Source organism: Leptopilina boulardi, unplaced genomic scaffold, assembly GCF_019393585.1.
Source record: "Leptopilina boulardi isolate dan_hultmark-lab unplaced genomic scaffold, ZJU_Lbou_2.1 LbouV2_130, whole genome shotgun sequence".
NCBI lineage: Eukaryota > Metazoa > Arthropoda > Insecta > Hymenoptera > Figitidae > Leptopilina > Leptopilina boulardi.
Window position 1 is genome coordinate 895450 of NW_026137675.1, and position 14471 is coordinate 909920.

Consider the following 14471-nt stretch of genomic DNA (forward strand, 5'->3'; position numbering starts at 1 on the left):
AAAATTCTGACATTAAAATGTCGATAAAAAAAAAAAATTTTTTTTTTTGCCCTTAAACATGAACAATATTTTATATCTTCGAAATTTATATCTATATATATCGCATGATAAAAAACCATTTTGCTCAGGATGTGGAAAATTTGTAATCTAAGAAAACTTGATTCCCTGTAAGATTTCAACTTTTTTTCTTCTTCTACTGATACACCTAGAGAGGATTTTCCAGGAATTTTCTAGTTCGAGAAAAAAAATCCTTGATAACAAATCTTTAGCCTATACCGTAAAAGTATACTAAACTTTTTTTTTAAAAAATATAAATATATATATTTTTAATTGAGTTTTAAATTTTTATTTTGTCTTACAAAATTTGCAATTATTCTTCTTTTTTTATTGTCTAAAGAATTTTTTTCTATTTTCGATTTGAAAAAAAAAATATAAGAAAATAGCATCATAATTTTGTCTGAAATTCCAGGTCAGACTGTTTTGAAAATATTGAAGATTGAACGCAATATTCCCCCTGTGACCTTAATATTAGGAGGGTTGGTTTTTTTTTCTCTATAGAAAAAAAGGTATATATCCCCATTGAAAGATCTCTTCTCTTTTTTTTTGTGTCAGATTGTTTCTGAGGAAAAAGAAATTTTACAACTTTTTTTTTTTTTTTTTGTTTTTGGTCGGTGAAAAAAAAGAGGAAAAAGAGAAAGAAATAAAATAAATTGTAGTCTCTTTCTATATATTTATATATAAACATTGTGAATTAAAATTCTGAATGTGTTGAAAGAGAAAATAAAAATTTGAGAAAAAAATTTTAAATAAAAATTTAAAAAAAAATGTTAATAAAAAGTAAAAAAAACTTTTATAAAAATAAAAAGAAAAGTTAAATAAAAATATTTAAATAAAATTAAGAATTTTTAATTATACTATTATTTATTTTCCAAATATTTATTCTTTAACTGACAGACTTTTCTTTTCATTTCAAAAAATTAATATAATGAAACTTTTAGTTAACATAACCTCACTTTTTTGAAAGTGAAGTCCTCACGTCAGTTAAAAAATGTGTAGAATTATATAAATGACGTCTGTCGACTAGTTTCAAAAAAATGTGGCATTAGAAAACTAAATCGTAATTTAATAATTTCTTATCATTTAAAGAAATTAAGCTCATTGAAGAAAAACAAACATGAAGTCTCAAAAAATAGAATTAATTTCAACGTCTAAACTAAAAGAGTATTTAAACTAAAACAAAACATAACCTCACTTTTTTGGTTTTTTTTATTTTTATTATTATAGTTATCTATTATTATTAGTTATTATTATTATTATTGTTATTATTATTATTTATATTATTTACTATTATTATTGTTTATTATTTTCTTTTTCCGATTTATTTTTTTATTGCGATTAAATTTTTTTTTTTACTATTTTCTATATATTTTTTTTATTACTTTTTTTTCGAGAACTTTTTTGTGATTTATTTTTTTTTACAAATAAAAAAATATATAGGTATATAAATAAATGACTATTTTATTTTTATACACCTATAAAAAAAAATTCTTTTTTAAATAAAACATATTTCCAGTAAATTGAGACATTTTTTTTTTATTTTTAAACATAAATTATCTGAAAGTAGAAAGAACTAATCGGATCAATTATAGAAGCTCTTAATGACATTAAAGTATTAAAAATTGTTAGGATAAATTGCTCATGAATTATCGATTTAATTGACTTGATTAAAATAATTTTTTTTTCCTTTTTTTGATAAAAAAAAAACTATAACTTAGTTAATGAAAAACTGTGATTTCGTATGAAAAAAATGCAATTTTTATTAATCGATTATTAAAAGTGGAAAATTAATTAAATTTAAAAAAAAAATTAAAATTCTTTTTCCTTTTGGAAATTAATACTATTTTTTCTTTTTATTGAGTTTATTTATTATTTTTGTAAAATTATTGAAAGTACATTTAAGAAAAGATAAAAAAAAAAAAAAAACTCGCGGTGTGAATATAATTCAATCTCTTTTTCTCGTTTTAGACTAATTGACGGTAATTGAGTTTTTCATTAAAATTTTATTTGTTTTCCTGTCTCATATTTATTGCAACTCATTTGAAGACGAGTTCAACGTGTTAAATTGAAGATTGACTGGGGGATTTTATCAAGTTATATATATATATATATAGGTATATATATATTAGTGACTCCATGAGCAATATTAATAATTTTCAGAAAATAATTACTGCGAAGCAAGTCAGTTGAACGACTGAATTAGTAACGAAGTTTATATGTATAAATTAGTGTGCTTCCTCGTTTTAATTAAAATTACAAAATCCGATATGTTTATGTGAGAAATTTAAATAAAAATTAAAAAGAAAAAAAATAAAACAAAAATTAAAAAGCAACAACTATTTTAATTTAATATTTATTGAAATTTTAAAGAGAAAGAACAAAATTTCTCTAATTTATTTCCATTGAGTTGAACAATTGTTCGTTTATAAAATTTTTTCTTTTTTAGAATTAAAAATAATTTTGCTGTAAAAAAATTTATTTAATTTAAAAAAAAAAATTTTAATTTTTTTTCAAAATTTTTTTAATTTCATTCTAAATTAATTACAATAAATTTCAATTTACACCCAGAGAAATGGTTTATTTGAATCAAATATAATATATTTGAGTTAAATAAGCGTATATATATTTGTATCACAGACTACTGGCCTATTTATTTGGCGTAAATAAAATTTTTTATTTAAATTAGATAAAAATTTATTTAAATCAGAAAAAAAATTTATTTCAATCAGATAAAAAATTTATTTCAATCAAATAAAAAATTTATTTAAATCAAATAAAAAATTCATTTCAATTAAATAAAAATTTATTTAAATCAAATATAAAATTTATTTCAATCAAATAAAAATGTATTTCAATTGAATAAAAATTTATTTTAATCAAATAAATATTTTTTTGACTCTGTGACAAATATATAATTTCTCTGGGTGTAAATCCAAATTTGAAATAAAAACTAACAATAAAAATAATTTCCAATAAAAGAAAAAAAAAAAAAAACTTCCCCTCAACAGTAAATCCAGTAAAATCACCGTAACATTTATTTGTTCCTAATATCATTGACAAAATTTTCTTATATATCAATTTAAACCAATTTCTATCATCCAATTATCCTTTTCTTCTTCTTCTCCTTCTCATCTTCCTTGAACAAAATAAAATAAAAAAAACTATCATTCCCAACAATTACATTGGAAAATTGTCGGTGGTAAAAATTGTGGCACCATGTCACGTATCCCCGATACCAGGCTAGTGACGTCCCTGATGTTAAACTGGGTCAGGGGCAATTAGAATCCGCTTCATCTCCAAAAGGGAGTGAGAGAAAGAGAGATAAAGATAGGGAGAGAAAGAGAGAGAGAGAGAGAAAAGGAGAACAATGCCGCTGAAGACGATCTCGTTGAAGATCGCTTGAGTTCCGGTACATTTGTTCTCACTCAAGCTTTACTTCTTTTTCGCGAGATGAAGAAGAAGATGAAGAAGAAGAAAGAGAAAAAAAATGTATTTATTTTTTCTTTTATTATATAATAATTTTTTATTTTTAATATTTATTTATTACTATTATTATTTATATTCTTATTTTTATTATTATTATTATTATTATTATTATAATTATTATTATTATTGTTATTATTATTATATTATTATTATTTTTATTATCTTTGTTAATATTATTGCTTTTAGTTAAAAACAATTAACAACAATTTATTAATCGATAAAACAAAAAGAAATTTCTACTTTGCCAACAGTCGGTAATGTTGTTTTCTATCAGAAAAAAATATTTTTTTTCCCTCCAATTCGAAAATAAATACTTGTGGCACTTACCTTGAATCTAAATTAAGCAAATGGGACAAAAATTTAGAAAATATTGCTTATTACTTTTGAGAAACTTTGTAGTGAAATATTACAACTTTTCTTAAATTTTCTTTTACTTTTTTTAATACTATTTATTATTTATATTTATTTAGTTATTATTATTATTATTATTTATATTATTATTGCCATTAATTGAAAAAAAATTTTAACAAATTTTTTTTTATTAATCAATAAAACAAAAAAAAATCTCTACTTTACCGTCAGTCGGTAATGTAGATTTCTATCTGAAAAAAATATTTTTTCCCTCTATTTCGAAAATAAATAGTTGTGGCACTTACATTAGATCTAAATTAAACAAATGGGTAGAAAAATTTGGAAAATACTACTTATTACTTTTGAGAAAATCTGTAGGAATGGAAATATTGCAACTTTTTTTAAATGTGATTTTAAATGTTTTTATTTTTCTGTTACTCTATATTATTATTATTATTATTATTATTATTATTATTATTATTATTATTATTATTATTATTAATATTATTATTGTCATTAATTGAAAAAAAATTTAAACAAATTTTTTTTATTAATCAATAAAATAAAAAAATCTCTACTTTACCGTCAGTCAGTAATGTAAATTTCTATATCAAAAAAAAATATTATTTTCCCTCTATTTCAAAAATAAATAGTTTTGGGCACTTATCTTAAATCTAAATTAAACAAATTGGACAAAATTTTGAAAATATTTCTTAATACTTTTTTGAGAAAAAGTATTTTTAAATGCTGTTCTTTTTTTTATTATTATTATTATTATTATTATTTTGCTTACTGCGGGTCGGCACATTACTCTTACAACGAAATGCTGATATAAGAAAATATATGACCATTCAATCATAGGAGTTATGATGACTTTAAAATCTTTTATAGAGAAAAAAGCATGGGTTGCGCACAAGCTTAAATACTGTGAGACTCTGATGCGAGGCAATAATTGAAGAAAAAAAATATTTTTTAATAAAAAAAATCTTTTTTTAATCGATAAAACAAAAAAAAACTCTACCTTGCCATCAGTCGGTAATGTAGATTTCTTTATGAAAATTTTTTTTTCCCTCTATTTCGAAAATAAATAGTTGTGGCACTTACTTTAGAACTAAATTAAGCAGATGGGTAGAAAAAATTGGAAAATACTACTTATTACTTTTGAGAAAATCTGTAGGGAAATATTGCAACTTTTCTTAAATGTAGTTTTGAATGTTTTTATTTTTCTGTTACTATATATTATTGTTATAATTATAATAATTATTATTATTATTACCTATAATTACTTTTATTTATTGTTATTAATATATAAATTATATAATATATAAATATAAAATATTTATTTAAAAAATTTTTTTTTTCTATTTAAATCTATATATAACTGAAGATATGAAGTATAATTGGCTGAGGAAAAAATTTTTTTTTCTCCCTTATAAATCTCTGCGTGTGAAAAAAAATGTATAATTTTCTTTTTTTTTCTAAGACATTTGGAATTATACATGTGTGTATGTGATTTGGGTGGTGTTCTCGACTTCTAAAAAGAAGGGGTGGGAGGGATGATGCTGTATGTGGAGATGATGATGATGATGGTAGACGACGGGGAAGCGCAAAAGAGAGAAAATCTCTCTCATTCTCTCTCTCTCTCTCTCTCTCTCTCCCTGATTTCCTCTCTCACTCACGTTACTTGGAAAATGGGGCGCAGGCGCGGGATAAGGGTGGAAAAGCGGGCGGGCAGCTCACTACGCCCGGGACGTCACGGGTCGCGGGACGACCGAGGGAAACCTGCAGGAAAAATATATTTCGTATTATAGTAAAATCGTGTGTGTCTTTCACTCACTCACTCACTCTCTCTCTTTTACTCTAGTTTTGTTGTTATACTCAAGTACCGGAAAATTTTTACCATTTCCCCCTCATACCCTCCCCCTCCCAAAACATTGTCAAAAAAAAAAAATTGTGTTTATTGTTATTTTTCTCGAAATAAAAAATATAACCTCACAGTAAATTTTTTTTAACAAAATATATTTTCTCCTGGTGCTACTTTATTAAAAAAGTGAATATTCTTAAGATGAGATAAAAATAATTTTTTTTTTTTTTTTTTGAAAAAAAAGAGTGTTTTAAAATTAATGTTCTCGTGAGTGTTTTCTTTTTTGTTTTTTGTTATGAGTGTTAATCTAAAGTTATAAATTAGTTTAATATAAATAAAGTGGTACAGCCGTGGATGCTGCGCCGGGTGATATCCGATCCGAGGATCGGTATCGGAAAATCGTGAGATTTTCCACGGGGAATTAAGATATTTGTTATATATATATATATATATATATATTGGAAGATTTGAAAAAAAAGTGCCTCTTATTGAGAAAATAGTGAAAAAAATATGCGGTGATGCTGCATCTATTAAAAATTTGAGAAAAAAATCTTTTTTTTTCCCAGTGAAAAAGAAAAGAAAAGAAAAAAGGAATTGAAAAAAAAATTTTTTTAAATTAAAAAAAAAAAATTAAGGGTGATTTTTTTTTTGCACGGAACCGGAAGTGAAAAATAAAAAAAAAATATGAGCGAAACAACACCGAAAATGCAGCAAAAAAGCACCGACGGTTCGCCGGCAAAACTTGAAGCTGGTACGCATTTTGTCAACATTACACTCTCTCCCTCTCTCTCTCTCTTCATTTCTGTTTTCTGTTTTGATTCCAATTCTTCTTATTTGTCCGCATGCAGAATTTTCAGTTTGAGAAAATTTTCCACTCCCCTTAAAAAAAAGTGAGAAATAATTTTTCCCAATTTTGAATTATTAAATTTTTTTAATGTAATTTTTGTGCAAAATTTTAAGAATTAGTTGAAATTTTTCAAAAGTGTTTTGCAAAATTTTAGCAAACGTTTATAAATATATATATATTTTTTTTACCCAAATATTTCGTATTTTTTTGTCATTTTCTTGAATGAAAAGAAAAAAAATTACTTTATTAGATGAAAGAAACAATTTTTTAATTAATTAATTTATTTATTTATTAATTTATTTATTATTTATTTTAATAATATAATAATAAATAAATAAATAATAATTGATTAGGAAAAAAATTGTTTAGAGCCGTTTGAATCGAAAACAATTTTTTTATTTGAATTAAACAATTGTTTAATTCCAATAAAATTGTTATTGAATTAAAAATTAATTTTAGATAAAAGAAGAATCTTTAAATTTGACAACAATTGATTAAATAAAATAACAAATAAATTAAATAAAACAAAAAAATTGTATGAACCAATGACAATTGTTTAAATCAATAACAATTGTTTAAATCAATAACAATTGTTTAAATAAAATAACAATTGTTTTTGAATAAAATAAAATAATGATTAAATAAATAAACAATTGTTTAAATAAAATAACAAAATTGTTTAGATTTAATAATATTTGTTTAAATTAATAATAATTATATGAATCAATTACAATTATTTGATTAAATAACAATTATTGAAATCAAAAATAATTATTATTTAATTCAATAAAAATTAGTTAAATAAAAAAAATAATAACTTTAATCCAAAATGGAGCAAAAATTGTTTAATTTAATAATAACTATTTAAATACAAAACAATTTTATTGTTTGACTGAAGAAAAAAATTTTAAAACGGTAACAAATTTTTGACTTAATAACAATTGCTTAAATAAATAACAATTGTTTAAATAATTAAAAAATTGTTTAAATTAATAACAATGTAATAATAACAATACTTAACAATTATTTTAATAATTAAAGATTGTTTAAATAATTGAAAATTGTTTAAATTAATAAAAAATATATAAATAAGTAAAAATAAAAAAAAATTGTTAAAAAATAAAAATTGTTTAAATTAATAACAATTGTTTAAATCAGTAACAATAATTTATTGATCAAAATAAATTATATGATTCAAAAAGACAATACTGATCAAAAATTACAATATTTTGATTAAATAACAATTTGTTTTGTTTAACAATTAATTAAATTCCATTAAATTAATATAAATAATTAAAGGGAAAAAAATCCTATTTAAATGTTAAAATAATACATTTTTATTTTTATCCCCATGATACGAATTGATTGAATTTGAAAATAAATATTATTTTTCTATTATTAAATTTTGATCCAATAACAATTTAAAAAATAATTTATCGTAGCCAAAGAGTTATTTTTTTAATTAATTTTTTTGCTAAGTCAATTTTTAAATTAACTTTAAAAAAAAAATCGCAATTATACATATTTATATTATATTACTTAATTTAATTTAATTATACATATTTATATTTTTATAATGAAACAAAGAATAAAATTTTTTTTTGTTGTTTTTCTTTTTAATATAAAAAATCTAATTTTTCTTCAGCATTATAAACACGATATGAATTCCAAGTACTTAATTAAATTTTTAGTTTAAAAAACGTTTTATATAGAAAAATCAAAGGAAAAATGCACGATGCAATTTAATATTTTGCTTTTATTCTATTTTTTTTTTTAATATAAATATTTTTTTTAAACAATCTTTGATAATATTAATTATTTTTTTATTTATTCCTTTGTTTGGAAAATTATTATTTAAATAAAAAAAATTATTTTAAAATTAATTTTAGATATAGATATTTATAATATTTGCTCTTAATGTTTTGAGAAATTACAAATAATAAAAAGAAATACCAAAAAAAAATTATTAAACTATTAAATAATAAATGAAATAAAAAGAAATAAAATAGAAAAATAATTTATCATAATCGAGAAAAATTGAAAATTTTATGAACAAGGAAACAAATATAAAAAAAAACAAAATTCTTTTAGCAAAAAAATGTATATTTTTTTTTCTTATAAATATTATAAATTCAAACTAATGATAAATAAGGCAAGGACCTATGGCAAAAGTTTTGATTACTCGAATCAAAAAGTTTTTTCATTCCGTAAATTTCAAATAACATCTGGAATAATTCAACTTTTTCCTCGCAGATACTATTTTTCTTTTTGTCTAAAAATAAAATTGACTCCCAAGGGAAAATTCAAATTAAAATTTTTCTTTTTCATTTATTTTATTTTTCGCCTCTCTCCTTTTTATATTTTGCATTTGGGTAAGAAAAAATAAAAAAAAAAAAATTTAGACGAAAATATTAATTTTCATATAAATTTTTAATTTTTGCTTTCAAAATTAAATAAAAAATCTTCTTGAAAGTTTTAAGTAGGTTTTAGTTTCTGAAAATAATAGAAAAAATAATTTTCTCGATTATATTTGAATTAAAAAAGTTTTCGATGATAAATAATGGAAATAAATGAAATAAAAAAAAATTTTTAAACACACATGTAAAGGTAAAAAAAAACTTTTTAATAAAATAAATTTAAAACTATTTTAATTTTAGAAAATTTTGAATAATTTTAAACAGTATTTTAATTAAAATTTTTTTTTTTATTAATTTTAAACAATTTTAATTTACAAATTTTCTTAATAATTTAAAAAATGAATAATTTTAAACTATTGTAGTTGAGAAAAATTTTAAAACAATTTTAATTTAAAAAAATTTTGAATAATTTTAAACAATTTTAATTTTAAACAATTTTAGTTTAGAAAATTTTTTAACAATTTTAATTTTATAAATTTTTGAATAATTTTAAGTAATTTTAATTTTTAAAAATTCTAGTTTTTAGAATTTTTAGTTTAAAAAAATTTTAAACAAATTTAATTTTAAAAAATTTTGAATAATTTCAAACAATTTTAATTTTAAAAAATTTTAGTTTTTAGAAAAATTTTAAACATTTTTATTTTGATAAATTGTGAATATTTTTAAACAAATTTAATTTAATAAATTTGAAAAAAAATTATTAGGTAATAAAAAAAAAGAAGAAAATTGATGAAAGAAAAAAATTAATAAAACAATTGTTAAATAAAATTTGATTGGCTTTAACAAAAGAAAATCAAATTTTTTTGTAATTGTTCAGAATGTTAATGTTTCATTTATTTTAAATGTCCGTTACTTGATTTGAGCAATCTTGGTCCAATTAAAAAAGAACTGCAGCTTTCTGGTCATTAAAATCTCTCTCTCTCTCTCTCTTTCTCTCTCTCTCTCTCTCTCTCTCTCTCTGAATTCCAAGTACATATGCAAATTGGTTGGTGTCACATAAAAATTTAGACGAGTTGTTCGCCTCTCGTTTCACTATGAACACAGACATCGAATTGTGTCCAATTTCTTCTTTGAAAATAAAAGAAAGGACAAAAATAAAATTGAAAATAAAAAGAAAAATTACATACGAAATAAGTTTTTTTTTTTTTTTTTTTTTTTATTTAGAATCTCTCTTTTTTTATTTTTTATTTTTACTATAAATAAAATGCAACTTTTGAACAATTTCCAATAAAATTTCACTATATATCTGTGAAAACCACAAGAGACGGAAGTTTCAATAATCAAACAAAAATGAATGTTTCACGTTGCAAATGAATATTCCACACGTGAGAGAAAGAGAGACAGAAAAAAAATGAAGGATCGATTTAATGAATTTTTTCCTATTTTTAGAACATAAAACAAAACAAAAAAAAAAATATAAAAAATCTTTTATATGGGAAAAATATTTTTTTCCTTAAAAATTTACCTATATTTTTTTTGTAGTTATTTTTCTTTTTAATTTTTCATTTAATACCTATAGAAAATATTTTTTTGCAATTACAATTTTATTATTATTATTGCTTTTAATTAAAATTAACAAAAAATTTTCTATTTTATTAAAAAAATTTTTTTAATTCATAAAACAAAAAAAATCTCTACTTTACCGACAGTCGGTAATGTAGATTTCTATCTAGAAAAAATATTTTTTTCCCTCCAATTCGAAAATAAATAATTGTGGCATTTACCTTAGATCTAAATTAAGCAAATTGGAGAAAAATTTGCAAAATATTACTTAAAATTTTCGAGAAATTTTGTCGGTAAATATTACGATCTTTCTTAAATGTTTTTGAGATTTGAAACCACGCCCTTAACCCTATTATTAAATCGTACATCTTGAACAATTGTGAGTATATATATATATATATATATATATATATGTAAACATATATACAAAGACGACAGGTTACCTCCTAATGTGTCTGGTCTTAAGTCGTAATTCTTAAGTTAAGGTGAATTTTCTCTAACACGAGCGCGACACACCTTTTGTGGTCGTTGTTCTCGTATATAGTGTAGGTACGTGGTGGTTTGTGCGCGGAGGCTGCTCTTCTCTTTTGTGTATATATAGTCACGACTTTATCGACCATACTTTACGTTTAAATTGTTCCCAACTAATACAACGAATTTGACATTCATTTTTATAAAACGTTTCCTCCCCCCTTCAACAAAAAAAAACCAGAATGTAAAAAAATTTCCCTGAAAAATATTAATGACTTTAAAAAAATGATTTTTTACGCATAATAATAATTTTGTAATGAAAAACAGCTGAAAAAATTTTTTTTGTACTTTAAAAATGTTGAATTATAACAATAATAATAATAAAAATTAATAGTAATAACAATAATAATAAAATAATAATAATACTGAATAAAAACTAAAAAGGTCTAACTTAAACTTGCGAAAAATAAAAATTGACACCGGGAATCGAACCCTCGACTTTTTGGCGTCACAACTCTGAACATAACCTCGCGGCTAACTGTTAAAATTAACATTCTTATATCTAAAAAGCGAATTTTCGTTTTTAAAAACAAACAAAAAAAATAATTTTTCCACAGATTATGTTTTGGAATATTCTACAATATTTTTTTATTTTTGTTAAATATAACAAAATTTTTGTAATAAAAAAAAATTAAAACATAAAATATAAAAAAATTTGTTTTTTAACACACTATCGTAATTATAAATACTAAAAATAATAAAAGTAATAATAGTATAAATAATAGTAATAATAATAATAGTAGTAATAATAATAATAATAATAATAATAATAATAATAATAATTAACGAAAATAAATTAAACAAAATTTTTTATGATTAAAAAAACACATTAATCATTTTCTTTTTCGTCTTTTACTGAAATTTTATACGAGAGAGAGAGAGACAAATAACCAGCGTATTATCGATAATGTTTAGCGACAGAAATATTACCCATAAAATTACAATGTATCGTATTTGTTGATTAAATATTACATAAATTTTGAAGTGTGATCAGAATATAATTAATGTTGTTAATTAATTTGACCTCGATATTATATTTTGTATAAACATTCAAAATATTTTCACAATATATATATATTGTAAAATTTATGTTAAATACTGTTAAATAATTTTAGTGGAAAAAATAAAAAAAAAATTTTATAAGTTTTTAATTTACAAAAATTTTTGCTTTTTTTTGCAAAACTTTCTATTTTTAGTCAATAATAATACGAAGTTAATGACCCACACCACCTGACAAGATCTTAAATATTTACTGCATCTATATATCAGTTAAAGTAGAGCCAATTTTTTATTTTTTTATTGGATGCCTTTCAAGCTTCTCCGAGTATTTTTCGTTGATAAGAAACAGCCGCGCGAGATTCATCTAATTGAATCGTAATAAAGTGTTGAAGAAGATTTAGCAAGTTTTTTTTTCGCACTGGAGAAATAAGAAGAGAAAAAAAGAGTAATAAAAGTGAATTAAGAATTAAAAAGAGGAAAAAAAAGAGACGACGACGATGATGATGATTGTTGTATATTTTATTCATGAAGCTTATTTCAAAGATATAAAGTTGTTTTATTCTTTTTTTTTCTTCTTCTTTTTCTGTTCATTTGATTCCTACATATATATATAAATAAAATTGTATTTAGTTGGCAACCGTTGACTTTTTAAACTTGCACTTGTCCTTCCAATCCTAAATTTACCTGAGGGCATTCTTCGTGGCCTTTACCCGCATTTACATATATATACGTGTACATCTACATAGTGTCATTCAGGGCAAGTGAGACCTATTTTGCGCATTCAAACAAATTGAGAAAAAATGTGAAACATTTTTTTTCCAATAAAAAATAAATATAAAGATTTTATTTAGAAATAAAAATAAATACAAAAATATTATTTAACAAAAATAAATACAAAAATTTTATTTAGCAAAAATAAATTATAGTAATTTTATATTTCAATAAAAAATGTAAACATTTTATCAAAAAGAAATTATTTAAATATTAATTTTATTGAGAAATTAAAAAAAAATTTTCCTGTTATTAATTTTATAATTAAATAAATATTTAAAGATGGAATAGACCGTTTTCTTAGTGCATGTAGAATTATTTTTAGTGATTAAGTCCGAAATCGATTGCAGAAACTTTTTTTCCAAATATTCAAAGATGATTCGACGCTTGAGTTTCGAGTATGAATGCGTTAAATGGCGATCTGCTGTTCTTTAAGTACCAGAGTCGAGGCTAGTGCGTTGCGTGGAGAGCGCGAGTATAGGGGGAAGAAAGTGGGATGGGCCTCATTGACGGAACAAACCGAGCAGCAGCGAAAGTATCGGACGCTCTTTCCTTCCATTCACTTATCCCGAGTTAAAAAATTATACGCTGACAATAAAATTTAATAATTTAAAAATTAGATGATGTTAATAATAAAATACTAATTAGAATAATAAAATAATTATTATGTAATAAAAAAAAATAATAAAATAAAAAATAATCGATAATAATAAAAAAATAATAATTAATAATAAAAATAAAATTTTTATTTCCAGTATAAATAAAATGCGTTGTTAATAAATGCAAATTGAATTGTGATTTTCTAAACTACAACTTAACACTGTCTGAGAAAGCGAGAAGTAAAACTTGAAAAATAATTACTTATTCAAATTTTTGTGTGTGTGTGTGTTTTTTTTGCCGAGCAAAGTTAAGAGCTTTTAAGGCTTTTCACGATGAGGAAAGTAAATATATATCTATATATACGCGTATATAACACACAAATGAGGAACAAGTTTATTAACGTCGACCTACTATTTACTTGGGGTTCTCTCTTCGTATCAAGTTTCCATGCATCCATAATTACTTGAATCTTGTTTCCTCCTTCCATTAACGGTGTTGCAAAATTCAAAATAAAAAAAAAATTCCCCAACAATAGACAATTAAGAATTTTGCTCATAACTTGCCAAAAGGAATGTTAAATTACCATACTTAATGTTTCAATTTAACCGGGGGTCTAATAGTTATATTAAATAAATAATAAAATTTATTTTTTTTTATTATTCAATTATCAAGTTATTTAATTTTATATATTTATTAATTATATTGAATAAAAAAATTAAAAAACTACTCTCTCTGCTAATATAATAAATAAATTTAAAAAATATATATATATAAAAAAATTGTATATAAAATAATATATATATTTTTTGTATACTAAAAGAAAAAAATATTTTCTATGTAGCAGTAATATAATATAAATAACGCGATACACTTGTATTTTTTAATATTTACAACGCAAATAAATAGGAATGATTTTGCTTCGCAGTCTCAAGCAGGTATGCGTGAAAGTTGAAGCTCTCTCTCACTTAAGTACCAGAGTCGGCGCAGGCGTGTTGCGTCGAGAGCGCGAGGGAAGGGGGAAAAGTGGGTTAGGCCTTACGCCGAG

At 21.8% G+C, this 14471-nt stretch overlaps 1 protein-coding gene across 8 annotated transcripts in view; it reads left to right on the forward strand.

Annotated features, from left to right (window-relative positions):
• LOC127291261 (solute carrier family 12 member 6) overlaps positions 1 to 14471 on the forward strand; it is a 103655-nt gene that overhangs the window by 65049 nt on the left and 24135 nt on the right. The window contains exon 1 of one of the 8 annotated variants that reach the window (XM_051320289.1): positions 5620 to 6509. The exons of the other annotated variants lie outside the window; for them this stretch is intronic. Coding sequence (XP_051176246.1) covers positions 6443 to 6509 — 67 coding nt within the window. The 5' untranslated portion in view covers positions 5620 to 6442. Of the gene's footprint in view, positions 1 to 5619; positions 6510 to 14471 lie in introns of those variants that run through there. 8 annotated transcript variants of the gene reach the window in all.